Below are 12,377 nucleotides of genomic sequence, written 5' to 3'. Positions count from 1 at the left end.
GGCCAGATATAGACATCACCATCGTAGTCATAATTCCAAATAAACTACTTTGTTTTCAGCTACTTTGTTTTTTCTATATTTTCATTACAAATCCGACACTTTTCATATCTGATATAAGAATAAGAAAATTTGTGTGATTAGGTCAGAGCTGGTTTTCTGACATCATTGTGTCACTCTAGAAAAGCCATTAAGGTTCGATAAACTCAGAGACACATACGATATATCTTTCCTTTATTTGCATGAATATCAATACTAATTATTCTGTAAATGATTATTCCACAGTTTACATTTTCTATTCTTTGATTTCAGCAGATTTGTATATAGCAGCCATTATAATTATACCAAAGTGTCTCTGTATAATTCAATAACAACATATAGAAGAACAATTCACACTGATGTCTATTTTTTATTGCCGCTTATATGGGCGTCACAGCTGATGAATTAGTTTTGTACGGACCAAATCCAGATAGATACATACGTTTAAATCTTCATACTGGGTAAGTATAATCATTTCTTTAGTCAAGCTTAAAATAATAATTTTCATTAAAAAAGTTTTTTTCTTTACAGTTTACTAAATAGTATAAAGCTTTCTGTTCCCTTATGGTAAAATATCACTTAATGATTTTCTAAATATATTTTAATACAACAAATCATATATGACAATACCCTAAAGCCGATATTACTCAATACAGTGTATTGTGTAGGTACTAGCCGCTAACCTTTTGTTTTCCTATATTAATCTACGGGCAGTTTATGAGATTTCCCAACCTGTTACTACATCTATTGTCATTTTAAGAAAAAATCATAAGGCTCATTTCACATTTTGCACCATAGATATGTTGATTTTTTCTTAATATTTATATTAGGTATTTATAGGGGTTATTTTCTTTTAATAAACTCTTTTTTTGCTGAGAAGTTTCAACTATTAAAATTTCTAAAAATGAACTTTCAGGAAAGCGTTTGATTAATCTGCAGTGCCACCGCAGGGGAAACGAGGTATTACACAGATCTAACTAAAATCAATGCACTGACCATGTAAAGCATGTAAGTGCTAGGTCCTCCAGAAAGAGAGAATGAAAATGTGTAGACACCTTAGTTTATTAGCTGATAATAGAAGTATTACATAGTGTTATTTGCCTTATAGGGCTCAAAGTCAACAATATAGTGAAAGAGGACTTATGATTTCACCCTTTGTGAGATTTGTTTCTTTAACTCCCAATTAATAAACGTAGTCATATAGCTTATAATTCACTTGTCAATCACCAACAATCTCTCGTAATTACAAATTTCTGTGCAGCTCCCCATAATGTATTTTGCTGCAGTGAGGTTCTCCCTGTTTGACTGAAGCTTCCGCACTGCCGACAGAGCTAGATAGGGGAAGTGTAGAGGGGTTTAAAAATAGTTTTTGTAAGGTTTTAGTAGCAGCATGAGAAAGTGTAGCTTTAATATGATGTGGAACTTTTCTGCAAGTGCTTTCTGGTCAGTCCCTAACCCTAAAGTGCAGGGTCTAGACGTGCAGTAAGCGCTCCATAACCTCTCACCCCTGCTGATGCCTCCATCGAGGAGCCTATAGCAGACCTCACTCAAGAACAGAGGGGAGGGATGGTGACCTGCTTACTGCACAGATTCATGGCACTTCAGCATTAGGGACCCCCCATAGAGTTGTTGAGAGAGCTCTGTGTGTAAGATTAAAGGGAATCTGTCAGCTGTTTTTTGCTATGTAATCAGAGAGCTCCATGATGTAAAGGAAGAGAGCTTGATTACAGCCATGTGTCACTTACTGGGCTGTGTTCTGCTGTTTCAATACAATCAGTATTTTATAAGCAGGAGATTATCACTAGAGGATAAGCTGCCTCGTGCCTGCTAGTCCAACCACACCACTACTGAATAGCAGTTTTCTCTTACTATGCAATGTACACAAAATCAGTGTTCTGGGCAGAACTATACACAGCTCAACAACTGATAACTTCTGCACCCAATGAACTAAGCAATACATCACTGGAATCAGGGTGTCTGTCCCTATCTAATGCTGCTGTCAGATTACATAGCAAAAAAACTTGATCGATTCCTTTTAAAAGTGCATTTTTTCCCAATCATGCAGCTGCTAAACCCCTACAGGTTGGCATGATTGGACACCTCTACATGTATTCTATTCATCGCTGTCAGCTGGCAGACTTTTTTAGGGGCTAGCAGATTTCAGAATAATTTTTACATTGCAGATACTGGACATACATGAGCTGCATGACGGGAAAAGTGACTGATTTCCACAGATTTCTACATGGTATAAAATCTATGTACGGTATGTGATAGTGAATACTGATCATCGTAAGTGTTCCTAATCTACGACCTACACAGCTCGTTCCATAGATTGCTGCTTAATGCTTTTTTACCACTTGTCTAATGCCAACTCCTTCACTTCATTCAATTCCATTATTAATCAAATGGACAAAGCTTTCCATTAAAAGATTATTAATTTCAGTAAACCAACATTGATTTTGAAAAGTCATTACATCCTCAACCTTCTAATCCAACATTCTTTGCACAAATCAGGAATTAAAGAAATTGAGTTTATGGCACTAAATGATATGTTTGGTAAAGCTTGTTTCATCCAAATGAATGAATATGTTTCCTAAAGCTCTTTCCTAAAGCTAAAAGATAAAATACCTGACCGCAGATTTTGGGTAAAGTTTTCTCCTAAGATTTTCAGTTATTGCTGAATTATCATGGTCTTCTAGTGACAGATGCTGAGTGACAACCATTAGTAGGTTTTCCATTGTCACTTGGTTCTTCTATGACAAGGTCAGTTCAGGGTCTATGGAAAGCTACTGAAAGCCTAGGGGCACCGTCGTGACTGTGTCCAGCATCTGCTCATTGTGTAGATTGCAAAGTCACTCTGAAGTAGCTTTTAATAGACTACACACAAGAGGACAACTCAAGAGTTTTATTTCCAAAAAATGTTCTGAGTTTGGGAAAGAATCTTTTAAAGGGTTTTACAACTTATAGCATTATTTATAGGATCAAAAATCAAAGTGAGATCACTGGAGACACCAATGAGAGCGCTGGTACAGCTCTTTGTTCTAGAGATCGGCGGTGAGAGCACTTGATTGCCCTTTTCTTACTATTCCTCCTCACTGTGGACGTGTCGGTGATAAGGACCAGGACACCGGAATTTTCTGCAGTAGTCTTTGGTCGGGTTCCCAGCAGAAAGGCCCCTAACAATCTAACATTTATTGCTTATCCTTGTACTTGACAAACGTTCTAAGTTGGAAACTTCCCTTTAAGGATTTGGTACCGTTAAAATAAAAGATATTCACATTAATGTGGGATACTTTAATTTGCATATTTAATAAATAGTTTCTTAACACAAAAACCTACGTCAGGCAAGGCCAAATATCCCTTAAAGATGCATTTACATAACCATCTTTTCGGCCCCGTGTTACATTTGTATATTTCTTGCCAAAAAAAAAAGAAGAAATTCGACCAAGAAAATAGACTTTTCGTGAAGGAAATTGTTTTCTCATTTCTTTTGAATGGATTTGCTCATATTTTTATATGAAATATATTGAAATATATGGATGTAACCTGACTGAAACTGTGGCTGGGTCCTTATCTCCTAGGCCAAAAAATAAATGATGAGTTTTAGAAAACAAGCAAACCATGTTTCCTTGCTTCAGCCACAGTGAAAGCAGGAGATTCTCAACTTTCCAGTTATCTCTTTTTCCTTTACTAACCTTTTTTTTAAATAAAGGTTTATTTTTCTAACATTTTTTAGTTATCTCAATTTTTCAGTGATATACAATTTTCTGTCATATTTTGAGAAATGTAGAAGATTTTGTGTATACATGAAAAAAAATCCTCTCTTGGTGATTATTATGACACTTCAATTACATTCTGATTTTTTTCATCATTTTAATTTGCATAACTGTAAGTTGCTTTTTTGGATTTCAATTACTTTTTATGTTCCGCCACTGTGAATATGCTTCATTTAGAAAGCAAGTGTAACATTTTATTATGTTTTCAGCCTGCTTGAAAAGACAAGTTATGGAAACAGTAATGGGAATTTAATGTCTGCATTATGAATGCATTTTTCTATCTTGCGTTTTGCAGTATTGCACCAAACCAGTATTATATTGCTTTGCAAATTCATTGGTTGTTTCATTATTTGAGAACCGGCAATGCCAGCAATTTTATTCACCATCAAGCTTACAGACACCTTAATATGGTCACTAAAACAAAAACCTACAAGATGCTTTTTTGCAATGAATCCAAGATGAACGTGCTTTACTCATTTTCACTCAGTGTCAAACAGCGATAAATAAACTTAACACAGTTAACACTAAGGACATGTCAGGGTTAGGTTCTAAAAAAAATAAAGCAAATTAGCAGAATTTATTGCATATTAGTATTTATAAAATGGAGATATACAGTCTACTATATATCATATAGTATATGTACTAGAGATGAGTGGATCGCTTTGTACAATCCCGGTCCATGTTCCAGGTCAGTGCTCTCTGGCTGTAAACAGGAGCTGCACAAATTTCCTGTGTTTCTCCGATTGATTTGAAGGTCCGGTGTGGCATCACTTGGGCAGCGCGAAATGTTATATTCTTTCTTTATGCTAATGATTTCTTCCAGGCTCCAAAGTGCACAGTGCCTGGAAGAAATGCCTGCCTCCTGTCTTAATTTTAATACAACCCCTCCCATCAGCGTCAGTTCTGGCGCTGCAATCATGTGCATGTGCCCTGCAATCTCTCCATAATATGTACCATTTGCTCCCTCCCATGGGCACTGCATTCAGGGATCTTCTACCCAGGTGCCGGCGACTTCCACTCTAGTGACCTATGGTGTGCGCAATAATAAGGTGCTCTCCCTACTTCCTCCTTCCATAGTCAACGCTATATACACATGGTTCCTAGCGATGACCATGCAGGGAGGAAGTGGGGAGAGCACCTTATCGGTGAGCACACTGGCGGTCACAGTGACTCGGCGGCACAGAAGATCCCTGAATGCAGTGCACAAAGAATGGAAGATGAGGTATGTAGTTCTGAGTGAGTGCAGGGCACAGGCACAGGATTCCGGGGCCATAACTGACGCGCATAGGAAGGGGGTAAGCATTACAATGAAGACAAGAGGCAGGGATTTCCTCCAGGCACCGCACGCCCCGGAGCCTGGAATAAATCATTAGCATAAGGAAAGAATATAAGATTTCTCAACAACAAGACCACCATTATGAGGCCTGAGAGTCGGCGGTTCTCTGTGTCGGCTGTCAAGCTGACAGCCGGCGCAGAGAAGGAGCGCGTGCCGGCTCCTAGGGAGCAATTGTACTGGCGTCTATACAGACGCCAGTACAATTGAAGCTCTGACCGCCGGGCCAGAGCGACGTCAGCAGCGTGATCAGGTCATGTGATCACGCTGCTGACGTCACTCCCCGGCGCCCAGAGCGAACCCTGGTGGTAACTGTGCTCCTCTGTGGAGCTGAAGAACCACCGAAGATGGGAGATGAGGGGGAGTTAATGAGTGGAGATGGGGGGGATTTGTAGAGGGGATGGCGGTTAATGTGTGGGGGTATTTAGAGTGGGGATGGGGGTTAATGTGTGGGGGTTAATGAGTGGGGATGCCATGGGGTTAATGTGTGGGGGGATTTGGAGTGGGGATGGGGATTATTTAATGTGATGGGGGTTAATGAATGGGGATGGGGTTAATGTGTGGGGGCGTTAATGAGTGGGGATGGGGGTTAATGTGTGGGGGTTAATGAATGGGGATGGGGGTTAATGTATGGGGGCGTTAATGAGTGGGGTTGGGGTTAATGTGTGGGGGTATTTGGAGTGGGGGTGGCGGGATTTGGAGTGCTGATGGGGGTTAATGAGTGGGGATTGGGTTAATGTGTGCGGGGGTTAATGAATGGGGATGGGGGTTAATGTATGGGGGCGTTAATGTGTGGGGGTATTTGGAGTGGGGGTGGGGGGATTTGGAGTGCTGATGGGGGTTAATGAGTGGGGATTGGGTTAATGTGTGGGGGGATTTGGAGTGGGGATGGGGGGTTATTTAATGTGTGGGGGGATTTGGAATGGGGATGGGGGTACTTAATGTGTGTGGGGGATTGGGGATGGGGGGATTTAATGTGTGGGGAGATTTGAGGACACAAAATAAAGAGTATGTATGAGGAAACAGTATGGGGAGCGAATGGGTTAATGTAAGTGGACACAGTATGGGGAGTCAGGGATATGTGTGAGCAGACAGTATAGAGAGTGAGGGGGTAAATATATGAGGAGACAGTATAGTGAACAGGTGGGATGCTAGAAGGGAATAGTGTGAGGAGACAGTATATTGCAGATATTTTTATTTAGGAGCATTATAATGACACTTCTATCTTTAAGGGCGTCGTGTGGAGATTTGCTGCAGAAGACCGGAGAAGATGGACGTCTACAGAGACGAGATGTGGATGAGAAAACTCATCATGGGGTCTAGAAGAAAAGGTGACTGACTGCAGAGACGACGTCATCTATAAGGTACTTGGATGTAAATGTTATTTGTGATACTGACTAATTCTCATGTTTTTATTTGTTAGGAACATTATAGGGGTTCTCCAGGTTTGTGCTGAGTCTGCAGTCGTTCTATGTGACTGCAGACTTCTGAATTCTCACAGTGCTCACTGAACGCTGTCAGGAATCTCTCATGCCGGTAATTTACATACATGCGGTCACATGCTGACTAGACGTGTGTGGCCTCACTCAATGAAAATGAACAGAGCGAGGCCGGGCACGTCTAGTCGGAATGTGGCCAGAAGTATACAAATCACATACTTGTGCTGACATGACTGTACATCAGCAAGGGAGAATCCCAAAAGTGTGCAGTGCATTCGTTGTGAGAATTCAGAAGCTGCAATGTCAGGATTCAGCTCTGCAGGTTGCCGTAGTCATCACATGGACACTTCACTCATATGCGATTTTCATAGGTATGGTCCTGTGACAACGAGCTTCTCTTCCTGCTTCTCTCAGTTTTTTACTGAACATTGAGAGCATTAGGAAGAGCAGCTCGTGGTTACATGGCTAAGTGTTCAAGTCGCATATGTACTTGGGCGGGGGGGGGGGGCGCCGAACCGAATTCTTGCCCCGGGTGCCAGAAAGCCTAGATACGCCTCTGCTTTAAGGGACTACAGAATAAGAGAGAATTGTATCGAAGTTTAGTTACAGTTTAATTACAGAGCGGTTCCATTTATATTATCTCATTCCACTAATGTCATAATCACAGGGATCCAGGAAGCTAAAATATAGGACCGCAGGGGCAAAACAGGTGGTCAGTAGGGAATACAGTGGCACTGAGCGGGTCAGATTAAACCTAGATTTGAGTAATTGATAGATCTGGGAATTAAAATAAATTTATAAGTGACGACTATTGCATCATTATAGTGTGAGGACATCTTTAAACTATCCACTAACATCTCTCCATATATTAGTGTTCTGGACTCTTGTAAGTATGTCATTGGGTTGAGGAAAACTGTGCTTTGGGTCCTTAGGCTTTTAATTAATAAACATTGATTAGTAGGTTATAATTCATGGTTGCAGCCATGATCAAGCTCCAAAAATAAAATGAATTGAAAAATTTGACTAAAAAAGACATGGTAACAGAAATTATTTCACTGGTAAAAATTTCTTGTCAGTTTTGTTATGAAGAGTCAATAGATTAATATTATATACAAATGCTTGGGGTGATTTTATGTTTGTGTTATTACACTACAATATTGAAATCCTATAATACTCCTCCTTATTAGTATAGTACACCTAGAAATGAAATGGTATCCCAGACCCTAACATTTGAAATGCCTTTTAAAATTAAGATTATTTTTAACAAAAAAAACATCCAGAAATTACTCACGGCATACACGCTCTAATAATGCTAATTTACAAGAAAAACAATCACTTTTCATGCACCAAAATAGCTTACACCATCTTGTTTCCACTGGCAGTTCTCATTATTGTGAAATATCGGTCCAACTTATTTATTACTTTTTTATCTTCATTGTAAATGAAAAGCATGCTACGTACAATGCCTTACGGGCAAATTATTACAATTATTACAATTTCCAAAGCAATATTAAGGTTTTTATAGATATATTTTCTGATGGATCAGTTAATATTTCCCATCACTGTTACTAATAATAATGCTTTGTCAACATCATGTTCTTGATATTTCAAGCACCAAGTATAAAAATGGGCTAGCTGAGTCAACTTAAAGAATAATATTACATTTTTTCTAATTTTTGTTATATTGACCTGGTGCCTGAGAAGCAATGTGCTAAAGTTGATAATTAAATTATTTCTCTATTAATAGTAAACATTTATATACTGACTGGCACTGAAGAAACTGAGCTTGCTCTGGACTCCCGTGTTTTAAAATGTGGCATGGTGATTGTACAGCAAGATACTCCTACTGTTGCCTCGGGTAATTCATCTTCCTCAGTCCATTCATTAAGATCAGGGTTGTAGGTCTGAATGCATTTCTTGTATTTCTTTTCCACTTCATTCCATCCTCCAGCCAGGTAGATTTTACCATTTAGGGCAGAAGCACCTGCAGTGCTCACTCCATTCTGTAGAGGAGCAACATAGCTCCACTGACCAGTGTGTGGATTAAAACACTCAACTGGGAGGACGTCAACTCTCTCACCACGGCCACCAAGTTGACTTCCACCCATCACATACACTCTATCACCAAGTGAAACCGAGCAATGCCATCCTCTTGGTGTACTCAGAGCTGCCTTATCTTGCCAGATATCATTACATGGGTCATACATACAGACAGAGCGAGAGTATGCATTATTTATGTATCCACCTACGACCAAGATCTTACCATCAACGACTGAACTGGAATGGCAGCACCTTGCAACCTCCAGTGGTGCTTTCAGCTGCCACTGGTTAGTTGAAGGCACATAACACTCAACTGAAGCTAAGCAACCATCAGAATTGCGACCACCAATTGCAAAAAGGAGACCACTGAAAACATTCAAGCTAAAATGGGTACGCTTTTGGCTCATGTTTGCAAGGTGAATCCATGTGTTGAAACGTGGGTCATACCTAGAAATATAAAAGAAAACAAAAAGAGAAAATTAACAGAATGAAAGGAGATTTTCCCTGAAAAGGGAAGGGATTGTTATATAAAAAATAACTTACCTGTCTGTATCCCAACCATCCTAATGCCAGCACTATGAGAGTCTCTATCAGGACTGGAAGTGATGATGTCATGTCCATACAGTCACCTAACTTTTAAAGTTAGTGATTGGTTGCAGACATCCCTCCAAGTAGGATGATTCTCATCAGACAGCTTAGCCTGCAGTCAATCAGTGGTCTAAAAGGTTAGGTGACTATATAGACATGCTGCCATCACTGGAGACATAATCACTTTTGAGGCCAGGGTTGTACTGGTAGGTAACACATCTCCACAATTTATAATGATCTCTTCATTATGGCAAGTTAAAGATGGAGGAAGACCCCTTTAATGTAGTAAGCTAGTTAATTGTTGACGTGTCCAAATGTGTTATGCTGTCGAAAGTGTATATTTTTATTTATTTATTTATTTATTTATATATATATATATATGTATATATGAGTGCATGTGTGTGTGCATGTATGTGTGTTTCAAACCACGATGCCATGGTGACTATGATGTCATAATGGTGGCCATGGCGACAATGATGTCATAATAGGTTGCAATGGTGATGGTTATGTCAGAATGGTTGCCATGGTGATGATGATGTCAGAATGGTTACTATGGCAAAGATGATGTTATAATGGGTTGCCATGGCTGCAATGTCATAATAGGTTGCCATGTTGACTATGATGTCACAATGGTTGCCATGGTGACTATGATGTCATAATAGGTTGCCATAGTGATGATGATGTCATAACGGTTGCCATGGCGAAGATGATGTCATAATGGTTGCCATAGCTGATGGTTGAACATTGCTATATACAGGGGGAGATGACATACAGGTATATACTATATACAGGGGGAGATGACATACAGGTATGTACTATATAAAGCAGAGATGACATACAGGTATATACTAGATACAGGTGGAGATGACACAAGTATATACTACATACAGGAGGATATTAGAAACTGAAAGAAAAAGAGCGCAATAGGGTCTTACCCGAGAAAACACAGATATAAGTCAATGGTTTATACTCACCCTCTGCAGGAGAGTAACAGGCATAAAGGAACAAGGTCAGCTTGCTGCACATCCAAATGACCACGCCGTGGCCATAAATCTTCAGATTCAAGGAAGGAATTTTTATGGATTAAACGTGCGCTACCAGACCATCACTCCTCACAAGTTGTGTAGTTAATACATTTATTTCCCTACGCGTTTCAAAGTTATAAACTTCTTCCTCAGGGGATGATATTAACTACACAACTTGTGAGGAGTGATGGTCTGGTAGCGCACGTTTAATCCATAAAAATTCCTTCCTTGAATACAGGAGGATATGACATACAATTATATACTGTATACAGGGGAGATGACATACAGGTATATACTATATACAGGAGGAGAAGACTCACAGATATACACTATATACAGGAGAAGATGACAGCAGCAACTTATGTGCAATATAATCATTATAATTTGTCATAACAAATACACCACAGTTAATTACTATGCCGGGCAATGCTGGGCTCTTCAGATAGTATACAGGGTCGGCCATTTATATGGATACACCTGGGTGAGCTATGTATATGGATACACCTAAATAAAATGGAAGTGGTTGGTGATATCAACTTCCTGTTTGTGGCACATTAGTATATGTTAGGGGGAAAACTTTTCAAGATGGGTGGTGACCATGGCGGCCATTTTGAAATTGTCCACTTTGGATCCAACTTTATAAATGGCCCACCCAGATAAATGGCCCACCCTGTATATATATATTTATATACGCACATTCAAAATATTCTCAAATGCTAGCTTGCTTTTTAAAATCTACAATTACCTGCAGAAATTGCTGACTGCGTGCTTCGCTTGGTTCCTAGCATCATTCTGATCTTCACCACCAGCAATGTAGAGAAAGCCATCCATCACTGTGACACACTGGTTAAAACTTTTGGCTGGCAGCTCTGCAAGTCTTTTCCATCCATTCTCAGGATCCCTATACAAGATCTCCCTGCTAAGTGACTTTTCTGTCAATGCTGGGCGGCCTCCTACAGTTACAAGGACCCTTGTCCCCCCACGTATTTTGGTTCTTCTTGATTGTAAGGTGTTTTGATGATATGGAAGCAGATGATAATTCATGGCTTCAACCAGAAGCCTATGACAATCTGTATCTTGCATCATTCTTGGCACTGATTGGACATAGTTAACCAAGTCTTGAGCTGAGATAGTGCCAAATCGAATATTGGTTAAAAGTCCGGAGGCATACTTTATTCTTTTTTCATCGTGATCTAGCCACTTCATTGCAATCTGGAAGGCAACAATCTCAGATGGTAACTGCAGCTCATCATCTATAAGAAATTCATTTATTTGATCATATGTTAGCTTTAGGAACTGATCAGTTTCGGAGAACTCAATAAAGTTGTCCCTGATGAATTTTTGTGCTGCTTCTTTTGTACTTTTAAGTCCATAGGTTTCTGCAATATTAGCGACATACATGCAATTTTCAACATTGATTTCTTGCATTAAAAAGTCACAGCACATGTTTACAAGGCTATTTATCTGCAGGGAGATGGCTGAAGATATGGTACTGCCAATTGTGTACAAAGACAGAGTAATTTTACCAGTGTAGGCATAGGTAATTACTGTAGCTAGACCAAGAGGAGATAAATCATTAAGATCAACTCGTTGAGTGGAAGGATCCTTCTTCAGAATGTTGTGGAAGTATTCACTGCAGGACGCCATCACAACCTTGTGAACCATGAATGATTTTGTTTTGGTACCAATGGTGAGGTCACACAGGAAACTGTCTTGTCTCATGCTGCTTAACTTTTCCATGAGATTGGTTCCATATGATGAGTCAGAAACCTCTGTGGAGATGTAACTAAAGCCATTTCCCCCATCAATTAAGCCACTAAGCCCATTGAGTTTACTTAGGGGACTATCTTCTACGATGATAGTCATCTCATTAATGTCTGATTTGCTTTTCTTGACATTCTTCTTTTTTGGTGCCATGACTGCAATACAGAAATCACAGCCAAAGACCTTCCTGTAAGATAAAAATTAATAACAAATTTAGAAATTTATGCTACAATGTAAATAAGAAAAAAAAACCTTAATAAGTCTATATTTTTATAATATACAGCTCTGTCAAAAATTAAGATACCGCCACATCAAAACCTTGTCATGGGCAGCCCATTTTTCAGACCTGAACCCCATTGAAAACATCTGGAATGTA

At 39.5% G+C, this 12,377-nt stretch overlaps 1 protein-coding gene across 1 annotated transcript in view; it reads right to left on the bottom strand.

The window, feature by feature from the left end:
- Positions 1-214: 214 nt before the first annotated feature.
- The window catches only part of KLHL31 (kelch like family member 31), a 42,342-nt gene continuing 30,179 nt past the window's right edge, over positions 215-12,377 (bottom strand). Inside the window, exons 2-3 of the mRNA XM_073589148.1 lie at positions 10,983-12,188; positions 215-9,071 (exon numbers count right to left, since the gene is read on the bottom strand). Of these exons, the coding sequence (XP_073445249.1) occupies positions 8,339-9,071; positions 10,983-12,154 (1,905 nt within the window). The 5' untranslated portion in view covers positions 12,155-12,188 and the 3' untranslated portion in view covers positions 215-8,338. The remainder of the gene's footprint in view (positions 9,072-10,982; positions 12,189-12,377) is intronic.

Source organism: Dendrobates tinctorius, unplaced genomic scaffold, assembly GCF_039654945.1.
Source record: "Dendrobates tinctorius isolate UK_male_01 unplaced genomic scaffold, ASM3965494v1 ptg000107l, whole genome shotgun sequence".
Classification (NCBI taxonomy): Eukaryota; Metazoa; Chordata; class Amphibia; order Anura; family Dendrobatidae; genus Dendrobates; species Dendrobates tinctorius.
This window is presented reverse-complemented; position numbering and strand designations above follow the sequence as displayed.